The 15,624-nt window shown below is 45.6% G+C and overlaps 1 protein-coding gene across 1 annotated transcript in view; it reads right to left on the bottom strand.

Moving 5' to 3' along the window:
• Window positions 1-3,864: 3,864 nt before the first annotated feature.
• The window catches only part of EPS8L2 (EPS8 signaling adaptor L2), a 44,652-nt gene continuing 32,892 nt past the window's right edge, over window positions 3,865-15,624 (bottom strand). Inside the window, exons 13-20 of the mRNA XM_072863971.1 lie at window positions 15,453-15,579; window positions 14,929-15,044; window positions 11,022-11,133; window positions 9,810-9,917; window positions 8,185-8,326; window positions 5,346-5,529; window positions 4,312-4,444; window positions 3,865-3,936 (exon numbers count right to left, since the gene is read on the bottom strand). Of these exons, the coding sequence (XP_072720072.1) occupies window positions 3,865-3,936; window positions 4,312-4,444; window positions 5,346-5,529; window positions 8,185-8,326; window positions 9,810-9,917; window positions 11,022-11,133; window positions 14,929-15,044; window positions 15,453-15,579 (994 nt within the window). The remainder of the gene's footprint in view (window positions 3,937-4,311; window positions 4,445-5,345; window positions 5,530-8,184; window positions 8,327-9,809; window positions 9,918-11,021; window positions 11,134-14,928; window positions 15,045-15,452; window positions 15,580-15,624) is intronic.

Below are 15,624 nucleotides of genomic sequence, written 5' to 3'. Positions count from 1 at the left end.
CTCCCGACACCCGCCGCCCGCGGGGCGGGAGGAGCGCGCCGCGCCGCCCGCCCGCCGCCAATCCCATCCCAGGAGGGAGGCAGCCAACCAATCAGGAGCGCGGAGGCAAGACGGACGCGGCCAGGAGGAGCGGGGACAGGGCGGGGGGGAGGAAGAAAGTTTCTGATTGGATAGTTTGGCGGCTCGTGAGGGTGGGGAGGGGTGGTCGCCTTGGCGACGGGGGATGCGGCTGCCCCTGCCCGCCATTGCCCCGAGCGGGGAGAGGGCAGCGCGGTGCTTGGGGCAGCCGCTCTCCGGGTGGGCTGGGGGCGAGGGGGGGCCCTCCTGTCCCCAGGAGCTCCCGTGGGGCCTCCTCACGGCCGGGCATGGCGCTCGAGCCGCCCCTCAGACATCCGTCCCTCAGACATCCGTGCCTCTTGGGCCCGCGGGGCCCCTCCGGCACAGGCCTCCGCCGGTGACATAAGATGGCGGCGGGAGGGTTGGTGAGGCTGAGGCGTTCGCCCTGTTTAGCAGCCTTGAGGAAAGACTCGCAGCCGTGCCACGCCTGTGTTAACCCGTTGCAGGAGCCGGGCGGTGCGTTCCCTCCCTCGCTGTCGTGGCAAGGCTGAACACAGCTTGTCTCGTCAGCCGGGGCTCCAGCCTGCACTGCCCTGCCACAGAGAGCCCCCCTCACCCAGCAAGGCACGCCTTTTGGGGCACCTGTGGCCGTTCGTTCGCCTGAACTTCATTTAAGCTCTAGAGAAGGTGATCCTGTTAACATGGTTGTGCTTCTGAAATAGGGAGCAGGACTTGGCTGGAAATGTTGCAAAATCTGCCACTTGGCCTTTAAACAGAGGCTCTTCGGATCATGCTATTCCCCTCATTTTGTCTTGTATTGTTTCAATTGTGGAAGCTGCCGCAATTATTTCCCTTCCTGATACACAAGAATATGCTTTTATACGACCTTCTCATGCTGTGTCCAACCCAAAGAGAAGATAATGGAAAGAGGCATTAGGTTGAAGTCCTGTTTGAATTCCATGACTGCATAGGAAATGTGTTCTCATTGTCTCCAGAGTCCTTTGCCAAGGAATAAGAGAGCCTCCCTTGTACATCCCTTCCCTTCTCTTTGTTCTCAGCCCTGAATTAGCTGGCGTTGACCAGGGTTGGGGGTTTTTAGCTTGCCAGTGCAAAATGTTGTCTTGGACAGTATCTGTGTGTGTAAATGCTGGCATCTTGTCTCAGTTGCATGTACCAGAGGTAACAGAAATTTGTTCTTCAAGATGACGAGAAAGGGGATGTTCTGGATTCAGCTGGTAGCTTTCCCGGCATTTGATTGCTATCATATGTGGGATTTTCACCTAGCCCTGTTTTTCAATGTGAATGATTATCAAGGCCATAGCATCCTTCCTTTTGAATGCCAGTCCCCCAGAAACAACAGGAAACATGCGGTTTCAGATACTCTGCTGCGTATCTTGGGCTCACAGTGACAAGTCATTATGAAAAGCCAGCCCTTAACAACTCTTTTTGTGTCCTGTTGCTTTAATTTATATCCAAGTGAAAGAGACAGAGATGGAGTTATGAGTATAACTTAACTATTTTAATAAATCTTATACAGTGCATGGTTATATCATTTTATCCTTTGTTCAATTACATTAATGTACAGTACATTATAGCATTATCTGCAGGCAGTACAAATATAACAGATGCACAGCTCAGTCATATGGAAGTTTTAAAGGTGATTTCTGATAATAAGGTCTACTGATATATTTATTTTACGAAATGCTCCTGTGGCTCCCGGCTTTACAGAACTGTCGTGTACACTTCTGTTATAATCCCAGGTAACTATAATTCTGTGTGATTTGTTTTCGTTTATACCCAAAGACAAGAATGGTGTCGTATTTCCTAGCTCACCATTTGTTTTTATTTTCATTTTAGAAATGATTTAGCCTCCTGTGCTTGTAACACCAATGGTTTGCCAGTGTTGACACCTGCTTCCCATCTCCACCCGAATCCAGAGCCAGGGCTTCTCAGGAGGAGTGTCCTCTTCATCCCTCCCTGACAAGGTGAGTGCCCTTTGCAAATTCCAGCTGCTGTGGCAAGCCAGCAGGGTTGTGACTGAAAACATGATCCTCCTCTGTAAGTTCCCTGCCTGCACCCTAATTCTGCTGGTGCTAACAATGTCCTATTTCAAGATGAAGAAAATATATCATCCATTAGAAACATTTTTGGAAGAACAAAGCAAAAATTGAGAGGTGCATCAGTATCCTCAGATTTAGACACGCGTTCCCCAGCCACTGCTTTACAGCTCTACAGCTTTTTCCATTAAATGTGCAAGGACAGGCCCAAATCGTGTAAAGACTTAGGCACATGCTTAACCTTTTAAGGAGGTGGGACCATGCACAGCATGTAAAGGAAAGCACGTGTGTAAGTCTTTGTGGAGCCTGGGCCTGAATTCCCATTCAGCCAAGGTTAAGGTGCGTGAATGAGAGAGAAAGACAAAGTCTCCCAGGTCTGTGAGCAGTTTCTTGTAGATGTGTTTGCTTTACTGCATTCCTATCAAGTTGGTCTGTAAGTAAAATATAGATATAAATATAGCATGTGCCAAACTTGCTGTGGACAGGAAATCTACTATATGCTTGCTTGAGCTTTTAAAACTTTGAGTAAATTGTTGATACATAATCAGGTATGTCTCTAGGGAAAGGGATTTTTTCCTCATCCCTATTTATAGATTATAAGAGTGAGGGGCTATGTCACTAGACAGATATATACATATGCACATAACATTATTAAGAAAAACAGGAAGTGAAGAACAACAGCCTCTACTAAATTTGATTTTTTTTTTCTTGTGGCCATTTATTTTGTATTAAAACAGCCTTTCCAAGTGTGCTTTTGTTTTTTGGATATTTAGGAAGCATTTCAGATTACTCTTTGCAATGAAAATGTGAAGGTGGGGATGAGTGGCAAACACCCTGGGAAGGGCTTTGGGTGTGACTAGGTTGGGAGCAAATGGTAGGGGCTTATCTTCTCCTTGTTTGAGGCCTGGCTTTGGCAATACTGCAACTTGCTGATACAGGATCGGTGCCAAGGTGAAGGGCTGCACAGCTGCCCTGAGCCCCAGCCTGCAGTAAGCAGGGATGATCAGGCTGAGCTCACCTATTTGAGGATTCAAATCACTTCAGTTGTCACTCAGATCCTGCTGGTTATTACACCATGAAAGCCCATTTCCACTGTTCAAAGACAGCACTAACTGGTACATGCGTTTAAGGAAGCAGCCAGTCTTAGGTAATGTGTGTTACAATTCTAGTCTCGTCCAACGAGGGGGCATGGGGGGGGCAGAAAAAGGACAGTGAACTGTCACAGGGCCTTTGCTAGGGGGCTGCAGGGGCTATCTGCCACAGAGAAGGAAGTGAAAAGTGGGGGAAGAGACTTATTTCTGTGGTCCAGACTCTAAACATTCAGGCTGGGTTGTTCTGTGCTGTGTGCCATGCCCTCTCTTCTCGAGCTGTGCCGGCGAGGGGGGTGGGAGCAGGTACAGGCCTCTGAGAAAAGCATTGCAGGGTCTTTTTTGCTTGAATCCAGCCATTGTCATACATACAGACACGTGTAAATTCTGATCTGCTCTGATTGCATGCACATAAAATTTCAGTATAAAATATAGTTATAAAAAAAAAAACCAACTTCATGCAATTGTAAAACACCTTCCCCAATGGGACATGGTCTTATTGTCTACCCTTATCAACAGTGTTCAAGAAATTGTCACTTTGATGGCAATTACACTGCTAAGTGGAGCACTGCTGTCTCTTGTCTGGACTGGGGGTCATTGCTTTCATTCCCTTTTTCTGCATTACTATGACTAATAGCTGAAATAAAGCAGATAGATAGATTTTAATTAGCGGAATCAATCCTTTCCTGGCGACGCTTCATGATTTCTTGAAGCTCTGACTCCCCTCTGCTTTTCTAGAATGGAAACAAAACAGGAAGTTTGAATTTGAACTTCAAGCTGTAGTTAAATTATAATGTTTAACTAATGCTGTAAGAGTAGAGCTAGTTTCAAAGGGATGAGTGATACCGGTAAGAAGGCAGATTCATTAGTGGAGATAGTGTGATCTGCCTTACAGATCTGGGGCCTTTTTGCTTAAAAGACTTCTCAGCATTTTTAGGTGGTGTGGTTATTTGGTTGTGTGGGTTTTCCTTGTTTGGCTGTTTGTTTGTGGGGTTTTTTGGTTGTTGTTTTTTTTAAATTGTGTTTCTTAAAATGTGTGTTTAATGGGATATCTGACACTGCTGGTACAGGCACCTGTTCAGGCAGGAGCTGTCCAGAAAACTACTTACCTCCAGTAGGTTTTTCTCCACTGTGATTTTACTGTATACTCTGTTTCCCTCATCACCACACACTTTCTTCAGCTCCTCTCTGTTGAGGGAGAAGAGCTGAGCTCCAGTAAGGATGCCAAGGTGTTCCACTGTCCTGGGAAGACACAAAGCGAGGAGATGATAATTGTGCTACATGTGGCCTGTTGCCAAAGGTGAGGAGGCAGAGATAAAAGGGCTAGGAGCAGCCGACATGCAGCCCCTGCACCAGAACCATGTCACATGCAAGGCCCTGGGGCTGTGCCAAGGTGGCAGCTGTTGGGTAACCCAAGCTCTTGGCAGGGACGACAGCAAGCCATGAGGAGCGGATGAAGCCAGCATCACCCTGGCATCCACTGTGTACCCAGCCCCACGGGTATTGCAGTGATTTCACTCCAGTTGCATCGCATTTGGGAGCGATCCCGGAGCTCCTCTCAGCTCGCTGTGCAGAGTGTGAGTTGTAGCTTGTAACCCTTGACCACATGCAGGTTTTTGGTCCTTCTCTGGTGGCTGGGAAGATTTGCTAGCCCCAGCTGAGCGTCTGGCTCTTCCTCAGAGATACTTTATGACAGCTTCTCCAGAGACAGGCAGTCATCTGGAATTTGCATTTCAGGCCATGGGTTTTGTTAGTTAATTAGTTATTTTTCCTTAAGTTCAGCACTCTGAACTGGCTAACTGGGGCCAGACAAGCACCAGCGGTAGGATGTTGTGCAGCATTTGGCTGTGAGTTGTGTGAATAAGCAAGACCATTCCTTTATTTGGAGCTACTCGTTAGGTCTTTCGCTGCACTGTAAGACAAGGTTTATTGATAGTGTATAAGAAAGAAGGGGAGTAAGTTTGGGCTCTGAATGTACTGGTTATATAGCCTGGATTTAACATGATTGAAATCTAATTTGCAACAGAGGCTCTGTAAGTAAATACAAGTGACTTGTAATCCAGTTGAAATGTTGCAAGCTGCCTCCCCCACTCCTTTTTAAATGAAGGACCAGCATTTCATATGGTAGTAAAGCAGATCTTACTCTTTGCTGAATGACTTTGCCTCCAGCCAAGCTTTGACTTCTTCAGTGCTGGATTCAAAGGTGAGGGGCACAAAGACTTGCTGAGGCTTTTCCACTTTGAAATTCCTCTGGGGAGGCTGAATTTTACTGTTTGTGATCTTCTTTAGCAACTCATCATTCAGCTCGTCCATTTGATGAATAAGTTCTGGGGAAACAAGGCACAAGGTAGAGAGTAGGGAATTAAATCATGTCTTCAGTCACAAATCCTATTAAATTAACGTGTTTGCAGGGAAAATGTAAGGAGGATCAAAATGTGGCTCAGCATTTTTATTAACTCTGTAAATACACCAAAGGAAAGTGCTTACTTTTGTATTTTAGTTTTAAAGAACAAGCTTAAGTGCTTTTAGAGCAATAGGTTGAGCAACGACATTTTGATGCTCAAACTTCCATCAGGAAGAAATGTGTAAAGGGAGACTGCCACAGTTTTGGAGGCTGGCAGACTGCTGGAGCAGTTTTCTCCCCTTTCCTCCCAAGCCAATACTCTCAACTTTCTTCAGCTTTTGAAACCTTGCTTGCTCTTTGGGAGAAAGCTAGATTTCTGCAGTTCTCTTCCAGAATGATGGAGAGGAGGAATCACAAAATAACAGCCAAATGCTCATCGTCCACACAGCGATCACTGAATCTAAAAAGCTGCCTAAGGGTTTCTTGCAGCGCGACCGTCCCCCAGGACAAGGGCACTGTTTGGTACAAGCACTGCATGTCTGAGATTTTGGCCTCATTGCTTCAGCCACGTCCATTACGCTAACTGGGGAGTCTTGGAACAACTGCTGCTGTTCCTGGGAGAAAGGAAATCCCTGGTTCTGATGTTGACCAGCATTGATATAGCTGTATAATTTCTAGAGTAAAGTGTATTCTCTGTGATGGTGTATACCAGCAGACTCTGAGCTGTCTCATTTAATAAGCACATATTCCCCAGTCCATGTTTAACTGAGTAGAGATTGGTCTGCTGTGAAAAAGGAGAGCTCACATCTGCAGAGGCACTTGCTTTTAGCCAGCAGGAGCAAAACTACCGATCAATCTGCCTGGAAAATTCTTGTTCAGAAGCACTTATTGGGGGAAAGGTGTGTCATATTTGGCAAAATAATAGGAGAACATTTTGATAAGAGCACATTCATTTTGTGTGACTGGTGTCTGTAGCAGGTGCTGGCAAGGACCTATATTTTCACCTATTTTATATACAAATTTATATCGGGATCGATCTTGTTTCTCGTGTTGCTAACCTATCCCGTTCATCACACCTCATTCAAAGGACATAAAACCCCGCAGCACCGACTAGCAGAAGTTTGCTCAAGGGTGTAAAACCTGATCTGTCAGTGTCTTTGCTTCCACCAGTGCTGTCAAGTGGTGAGAAGGGGCAGGGTCCCTTTTCCCTGATGTCTGGTGTTGCTGTTGTGTTTTTGCTTTAGTTTGTCATTTTCCTGCTTTTGAGTTACTTAGTTCCCTTTGGGCTATTGAAATAAGGAAACTGCCCTGCAAACTTAGCAGCAGGGAGGGGAAAAAACCTAGACCGCATGAGACAGCAGAGACCAGGGAGGCCTGACTATCTGTTTCAGAGAATGAGGTTCCCATTTTTCTGTGCCTCTGTGTTGCCGTTTATTTTCTTGCCATTGCCCTTCGCTGTCACCTGATGTGGAAGGCCAGTTGTGTGACTACCTACAGTTAGAGTCTTGTTTTTGAGCTGTAGCCCTGCTCCCTCCACTTTTCAGTCCTCTCTGCTATTTCTAATAAGTAATTTGCTGATCGAGGTCCTCAGAGCTCCAGCTTTTGCTATGAAGCTAAATAGAAGTGGCAGGAAGCACGAACTGGGAGTGAGCAGCACACTCATAAAACTCCAGTGACACATCATCCAGTATCACTTTTTCCATGAAACTCCTGAAGACTGTGGGGAATAACTCAGTGTTATTAATAGATACTGTCCGTGATGCTTGTATTGTGGGGCTTTCCGTCGTCCCAAAAGGGCTCCTGCTTCCAGGAGTCTATGGTATCCGAAGAGGGGATGAACCCCGGTTTTGGCCTTTGGGAGACAGCTTGGTACAGGTGTATGCAGGGTGTGATAAGGGGGTGAGGTGAGCAGGGCTCCTGGTCTTTCTCATGTTCTGTGACCCTGCATAGTACACGCAGGGTGAGGGAGTGCTGTGAATCTCGTATTTGGCAGATCTGCTGGCTGGGGTTTCTCTGAAACCACTTGAAGGACCAGGCCAGGCAGGCACTGCATGTGGTGGCAGGAGACAAGAGCAAAGGAAGCAAGAGAAAGGGATTGACCTGAATGTGGGTGGTTGCTTAAACGTGTTGGTGGGGAAAGGAAGCTCCCCTTGGGAGGAGGAGGAAGGTCAAGCTGGAAGGAGGGTTAAAGTGATCACCTTTTTGCCCTGCTTGTCCCAGGCTGCCTGAGAGCCCGTGGCGTGAGTCAGCGAGCTCCTCAGAGCTGCTCTGTTGGCTGTTGTACTACCTGGAACCTCCTCTGTATATCTCCTCCAAAACCCCTGCTGGTCTATTGCTTATCACTAAAAGGTGCAGTCATTCCTTGTGCAGAGCCTTATGAGAGGGAACACACACTTGGGTAGGTCTGGTTACGTGCAGACAGCAACCAAAAATAGTGGACAGACCATTATGGTGAAAGGAAAGAAAGAAAGAAAGAAAACCACCGGGACAGAGAGCAAGCAAAAGCATGTGCTCACAGAAACTTTTCAATTAAGTCCTGAAATGCAAAGCCGCGGTGCCAAGCTCTCTGGCTACCTGAGGCCACTATGTGTGGTGTAAAAGGTGCCCAGATGCTGGGAGTGTGGTGTGGGACACATACGTTCTTTGGCGTCCTGGGGAGAGTTGCGCGATAACATTTCACTTCCCCATTTATCCCCAGCGTAGCTGGCAGGTAGCTTGTGAGTTGGGCTGGATGGGCCATATCCCCTGGGGCTCAGGTCTCCTTTGTACCTCTGGTTAGACTAGGTGATAAGAAAGAAAAAAAAAAGTGTAAGAATTTTTTTGCCATTTTTTTGTTTTCTTAAACTTTTTGCCTCCCACCCATGATAACAAATGGAGGGACAAATTGCCTTGTTCTCCCTGTGCTGATCTGGGGCTGCTCAGCTGAGGCTGATGTGAACTCAGGTGGAGCTGCATGGAACAGGTTAATTTCTGGGGTCTCACCCAGAAAGCTGAAGACTGCACGAAGGCATTTACGCCCCTGGAAAACATGTCACACTCGTCACACGGAGAGGAGCAGTGTTTTATGCTTGCTTGCTTACTACTGCTGTAGATGACTGCTCTCGCGTGTGTGACTCGGCCCTTTAGGCTTTTGCTATGCAGAAATTACTGCTCATAGGACTTCCTTGAAGATGGAGAGCAAAGGAAGCAAAAGGATTTTTATATGAAGAGAAAACAAACAGAAATCCCATTTAAAGCCAAAGCATCACTGCTCTAGTAACTTGGTGTTAAGTGGGACTGCTGCCAAGTGGCCCAGAGCAGTCTGGAAAGAGTTTTTTGACATTTTGATTAAACTAACAAGGCTTTTATGCAGAGGCCTGCTGGGGCACCTTATGCTTTGCCCAAGCTGTGAAATACCAAAGTGGGGAAGCAATTCCATGCTTCCTTAGGGCATTTAGAGCTCTCCAGCTCCACATTTTTGTAATGCAAGGTGCTTGAGAGCAATATTCACTTAATAACACACTTAAATGGTATTTCCATCTGTCTCCACTCCAGTAACTTGTTCCTGCTGCTGAACTGAACTGGATGAGGGAACTGTCTGTCTTTAGTTTAACCCCAACAAAAATCTCAGCATTTTGTTGGCTAAACTTGCTTTTATGGCTGCGTTAGCTCTGTCATCCTGTTCACAGCACAGCCCTGAAAGCAGCAGGGTTTCGCAACAGAGGAGGTGGTAAACCATAGGCTGAGAATTACGTGAGTTTGAGGGGGAAGGCGCTGGCAAAAGGTGGAACTCTTTCAAGCTGCTGTAGCCAGCAGCTGTCTGGTGACACCTCAACATGAGACCTTTTTCTGTCGGGATGACAAGTCATGGTGCTAGGCTTGGGGTGGATGTCCCTTTGAGCTAGGGTCTCCCTTCATAGCAGGCTGCTGCCTATTGCACAGGACTCAGCCTTCGCCTGTCCCATAACCCTGCCTGCCAGGCACTGTTGGCAGCAGGCAACGTGCTTGGCATCTCGGAGCAGGAGGAAAGCATGAGGCTGCCGTGCGGATGGGAAGGATAGGCCTCGTTTGGGGAGGGGGGAAGGTAAACAAAGGCACAATGCGAGTGTTTTATCAGAGGAGACTCAGGAATTGCCAGGATCCTGGTTCGTCTACTTGTGAGGGTTCATCCCGACTTGTGCACAGCATCCTACGAAATCCAGGGAGGTCTAGTTACAAGATTATTCTCAGAGGCTGATTATGCCCTGCAGTGGGCTACCAGTTAAATACCACCTGACTACAAACCTGTTCGAGCTCTTCCAGTTTCACCACATCCAGGATGTTATAAGGGACGTAACCAGCCTGCCCACTCCGGTTGAGCAACTTCCACCACTGCTTATTATCTTCCAACACCTGAGAGAGGGAAAAAACCAAATTTGCTAGTGAGAACATCAGATTTCTGGCATACATAAACAGCATATAGTGGAAATAACCACACAGTAATGTGAAGTGGTCAGAATAACATCACTGAGTCCAGGAGCTGGCAAACAGATCTATTGCACTCATTTGCAATTCAGGACTGAAGCCTTTTCTGAAGAGCATCAGAACTTGTCCTAATGATGAACAGGAGACCATCTCTGGGGAAAAACAGATCTGGGGTGCTGAAGAACTCATAGTTCCTACTTAATTTGCCTGTTTCTCCATCTTTTTTCTTTTTTTCAGTGACTGAGTTTGTGTTGTCTTTTTGCGTTAAAAAAAATAAATCAAGAGTGACTCCTGCCAAAGATGCCGGAGTGTTATCATATAAGTTGATCACACGTCACATCATAACATATAACATAATCACATCATAACCACAACGTGGTAAGGAGATTGCCTGTTGCTGAGATACCTCCTATTGCACCTGCCCCCCTGCTCCTTTCAGCAGGCTTGTTTTTACCCAGAACTGTGATTTTTTAATTTTTTTTTTTTTTAAGTAATATTCCCAGAATGGATGAGCTTTGCTGGAAAGACCCACCCCTGTTTCTCATTCTAGCTACATTTTGAACAGAGCTTTGAGTTTTGAACAGAAGTCTTTTTCTCAAGTCATAGACCTGATATAGTTGGTGTGTAGACCAAGTTATGTCCTACATTCTCCAGCTGCCAACAGTGTTGTGGTAAGAGAAAAGTTATGAAAAAGGATGTTTTCATAGAAAATAATTCCTTTGGAGTGGGGGATGGTAATAATGAACATAGGCCTGGCAAGTGGGTGAGCAGTGTACTACAGTGACTTGTTTTCCTTCCTCCTCATTGCTAATTAAGATGTGACTGATGTGTGTCAGCTGAGCAAATGACCCAATGCATACAGTCAGCCTGCTCTGGCTCAGACACAAAGCTTTAGATTTGAGCAAAGCTTCGTGCTACTGCTCAGAAAACACCAAGCAAAACTGAGTTGGCACTTGCCAGTATCTTGAGATCTCTCTCCTGTTCCTGGAAAGGGGAGGAGGGCACACCTTTTCCCTGAGCACGTTCACTTACCTCCAGGATTTCATCCTTAAGCACTGAGAGTTCATTGGCATTTCGTGCAGTGAAATCATAACGGATTTTGGCATATCTCTTCGGCAGAGCCATTCCCTGTGCCTCAAAATTCCTGCAGGATTAAAAAAATGGAGTTTTAATGGAGTCCCATCTAATAACTAGGGCAATATAGGTTCGCTGGCAAAAGAGGAGTGGTGAAGACTGTGTGCCAGTGCAGGTAGGGAAACAATTGTGTTTGTGTTAGGAGGGGGCAGTGCCTCTTTGCTGCTCTATTTTGAGGAAAATTTTCACCCCTCATTTTAGTGAAACACCCTGGGGGGGGGCGGCGGAGAGAAGCTCTAGGGCTGTTTGGTTAGTGGCTGTATTGGGGGGGCTGTGAGGTTGCTGCTTTCAGGGTGGAAGAAGAGACTTCTTCCCGTCAGTTGCTTCTTTACTGCAGCAAGGAGTGGGGAGACTGCCAAAGCACAAACAAAATGTTCTGATTGCACCTCCTGTGAAAAATAAGTGTGAAACCCTCATGTCCTGATAAGGGGAAACAACTGCCCCATATGCCAGAGCAGGGCAGAAGCAGGCACCAGTGCTGGGAGGAAGGGTATTGAAAACCAGTGTAGGTAGAATTGACTGGAAATCTGTGTTTTTTTCATCAGGCAATGAATGCTGACCTACTCAAGCAGAATTCTGCGGGTTCCCAGGAAAAGTGAGTTTGAGTGTTTCTATTCTAAGATACATTTGGGGGGGGAAAGGAGTGTGTTTAAGTATTTTGCTTGCGAATTTCTGACATGAGAACATACGGCTTTCAATGTTGAACTGACTTTTCATTTGGAGAGAGAGGCAAAATAAATATGGTAGATTGGAAAAAGTGCAATGAAAGATTTCCTTTGACCCAAACTTAAATGGTTTATTTTTTCATAGGGTGTTTTTTTTTTGTTTTTTTTTTGCCTGGCTTAGGAAAATTTTGCAGATCTTATCTTTTTGTTCTCTGGTTAGGATGGGCATAGTGTTATTTTTTTAATTCCAAAAATGTTTGCAGTATGGAAAAACTGTCTTGCCTTGAGGTGTAAGGGCAGGTGGAAACTACTTTAATGCACCTTCTGTGGCTCCTTCTGCTTATGACTTGCAACCTGCACAGCTACCTGATGCAGAAGACTCCCGGGTGCTGTATTCACAGTGGGCATGCCAACAAGGGGTCAGGTTCTCCTCCAGCTTATGTCAAGTTCTGTGTAACTCAGTGAAGCCAGTGCTTCCAGCACTGCTAGCAACTATGGTTTTTCGCTTGATGTTTTTCCATTGCTGAGTTCTTGGGTTTGGTCAGTGATTTTAAACCTATGATCCGTGGACACTGGGCTCTTTGTGGACTGCTTCTGAGGCATCCGTAAAACCTGACTTTGAAAAACAAGCCCATTATGCTTAGTTTTGTTCACTTTACTGTCTTCATTAGGTAGCTTTTGGTGGCCTGAAAAAGGTTGAAACCATTGGTTCAATGGTTTGATATCCTGCCTATGGCTGTAGTGCTGTCTTTAGCTCGCTTGATTTGGGACAACTCTTGGTGTAGTTACAGCCACGTGCAATATATGTCGTAAGTCTGCAGTGGGGGAGAGCTTGGAGCTCTCAAACAGATTGAATCCACCAGTCAAGAAGGGGAGTGGTGGCCTTACCCAGCAGTGCCCTGAAGGCAGGGAGGGGGAGGAAAGCTGAGTTGGGTAGAAGTTACTTCTTTTGTAGCATTCCAGAAGGTAAATGAGTCATGAGGAAAGAGGTGACAGCTGGAGGAGTTTGAGGCTAATGTGTACTTTGCATGCACCTAGGTTTTACACAAGCGACCTTTGCTGATTATTGTAATACTGCTTGGGGCTTTCATGACACTTCTCTGCAGCCAAAAGCCCTGATGTAATAATAATACTGATGCATGAGTATTTTTGTTAATATAGGGTCTCTTGGTTAGAAAACTAGTTCAGACTACCCTGAAAAAAGCTTGAGCAGGAAATATGTTTGTCCCAGGACTGTGATCTTGGCAAACATCTGGGCAGACTTGGCTGAAGTCTGCTCTGGACTGAAAAAAGTGTCTAAGCACACTCTCAATTTTAGCATCTGCTTCGCTGCCATTAACTTTGATGTTTTTTTTTTTCTTAAATGTTATCTATAAGGAAAGCTTGCTGTTGACAGCCTGAAAGGTAGGTTAAAAGGTACAACACCTATCCCAGGAGAAGAGATCCTCATCTACTCTTCCGTGAGCCCACGCTGTTGTTAGACTGGGTGGTGTGTCAGGGAAACGGTCACCTTGGTAAAAAGGCACGCTGTTAATTTGTATTCCAGGACTCGATACTACTATTTATGGTTTGTCCGTGCTGAGACTAACAGATGAAAATGTTTTTTACGTGTGTTATCTACTAGTCACTAAAGATGGACTTAAATTTTCTCATGTAAACTAAGTTCTCCTTATTTTTCATAACCTCACTGAGAAAAATGGAATTGGAGAAGAGAATTTGTTATCGTAATTCCTTCCCTACTCAACACTGCATCTGTACCATTTTATGGGCCCACCAGGACCTTTGATGGGGTGAATGGGAAGAATAAGTTATTTTGCTGATATAATTGGATTTAAGGTATTTTGCTGTGAATTTGAACTTTTTTGTAGTAGTAGTAGAGCTTATAAATCTTTTAGATTAGAACATAAAACCATGAAAAAACAGTCTAGCTTGAAGGTGTTTTTTTCCAGTCTAGGGCTGGCTACAGAAAAGTGCATAGTTAAGTGCTTTGCTGGGTCTGGACTTCCAGTCTTAAAAGATTTGAACTTGATAACTTCATGTCAAATCACTGCAAAGCAGAGTATGGCAGAGAATTCATTTGCAATTTGGGAAGAGTTCGTTGAAACTCAGAGATCTTGGGAAAATTTCAAAGGTGTAAGCTCATGTAAACAAGCAAGCAGATGAAAAGCCTCTAAACTTTGAACCGAAAGTACTTTCATAAAGATTTTGTACCACTGAGTAACTGGTGATAGAAAACTAGCAGTGGGGCAGAGTGTTTGGTTAAATTGTGAAAGAGCCATCTTTCCCTTGGAAAAAAGCCAGAGGCAAAGGGGTGGCCTGGCTGGTTCTGGGTTGGGAACTGAACTTTCCAAGACTTCTGAAGAAAGGGGAGGGGTTTTCCCCCATTTTCTTCATTTATCTCCTTAAGAAGAGCTGTCTGAAATCAATGCCCTGTCAGTTTCCTGATGGAGAGATGGGCAAGACCGGAAACACATTCTCATTTTATTCGGCCTCTAAGAAATGTTTTTCCCTTTGGTTGTGTCTAAAAGCAGAAGGAGGAGCTGCTGCCTCCAGTGAAAAAAAAATGGCACTGTCTCAGTTAAAATGTTTTCCGGGCAGTGCTGCTGAGGTCAGGCTGCTCGCTCTTAGCACTGCGTTCTTCAACAGCAGAAAGCTTGCATGTGCTCATGCCTTAGTACAGATTCCTCCTATAAGCAGGTTCTTTCTATGCAAGCTGTTGTGGCTTTAGGATGAATGGAGAGATACTAACTTCTCTAAATGGATGTTTAGAGCAGCACAAAAGTGCTGCATGGTATCTTTGGCACATGATCCTTAATATCACCTCGGTGGGCTGATGTTATGAAACAAGACCTACTGATTGACTAATGAAGTCAGACAATATTTTTGCCTCTTGTGGTGGAAAACACATGTAACCCATTTCCTTGCTGGTGATTAAAAAGCAGGCAGTGTTTACGTGAATAATCCCTTGTCTGATCTTTGAGTTGTCTTGATCTTGTTAACAAGTCTGAATTAATAATGGAAGAGAGTTATCTACCAGGATGCCAAAACATTCTGGTGTCATGATATGTTGCAGTGGGTGCTTGTGAGGTTACAGGGTGGGAGCCGAGGCACCGTTGTCCAGGGTGGTGCTGATACATTACCTATTTACATGCTGAGTTACGTTCTGTTTAAAGGCATCCACAGCTTGTGTCTGATCGGCGGTCTGGCCACGCTTGAGTGAGGGGTTACGGTAAGGATATCCATTGGCTGATGATAGCTGGAAAGGTAAAAATGAAGTCAGTGTTACCAGGAAAGGGGAAAGCTGTATTGGAGAAAAGGAGAGTGAGTGGTAGATGAATCATGGCCTGGAAGCTTTTGGTCACGATGAGGTGCACACCAAATAAATGTTCTTCAGGCAAACCTGTATCCATGGGGCTCAGTTATGGTACAGAATCCTATTTCCTGTTGAGCAGGAGGTGAGGCTGATTATTGCTGCCCTTTTCTGGCCTTATTTTCTTTCCATATTTAACTGGAGTGATCAGATCCAACTGAATTTTGAGCCAACTACTTGTTACACACCACTGCAAACTCTACAGATCCATCTCTCACTCTGAAAAAGGGTGAAGGAGAGGGGAAAAAAAGAGAGGAGAGAGAAGAGAGAAGAGACTGGGAGCACAAGGCTAACCTCTTCTTGCAAGTGTCCGATGTCTATTTCCCAGGGAGCTCCGCGGAAGATTTCCATGGGCGGTTCCCAGCCATTGCGGAATTTGGGGATGTAGGTGGGGATGTTTGCTTCTCGGGGCCATTCAGCTCTAGGACATGAAGTGGGGAATATGTGGTGAGAGTCACAAGGAACA

The sequence above is a fragment of the Ciconia boyciana genome, chromosome 6 (genome assembly GCF_034638445.1).
Source record: "Ciconia boyciana chromosome 6, ASM3463844v1, whole genome shotgun sequence".
Classification (NCBI taxonomy): Eukaryota; Metazoa; Chordata; class Aves; order Ciconiiformes; family Ciconiidae; genus Ciconia; species Ciconia boyciana.
This window is presented reverse-complemented; position numbering and strand designations above follow the sequence as displayed.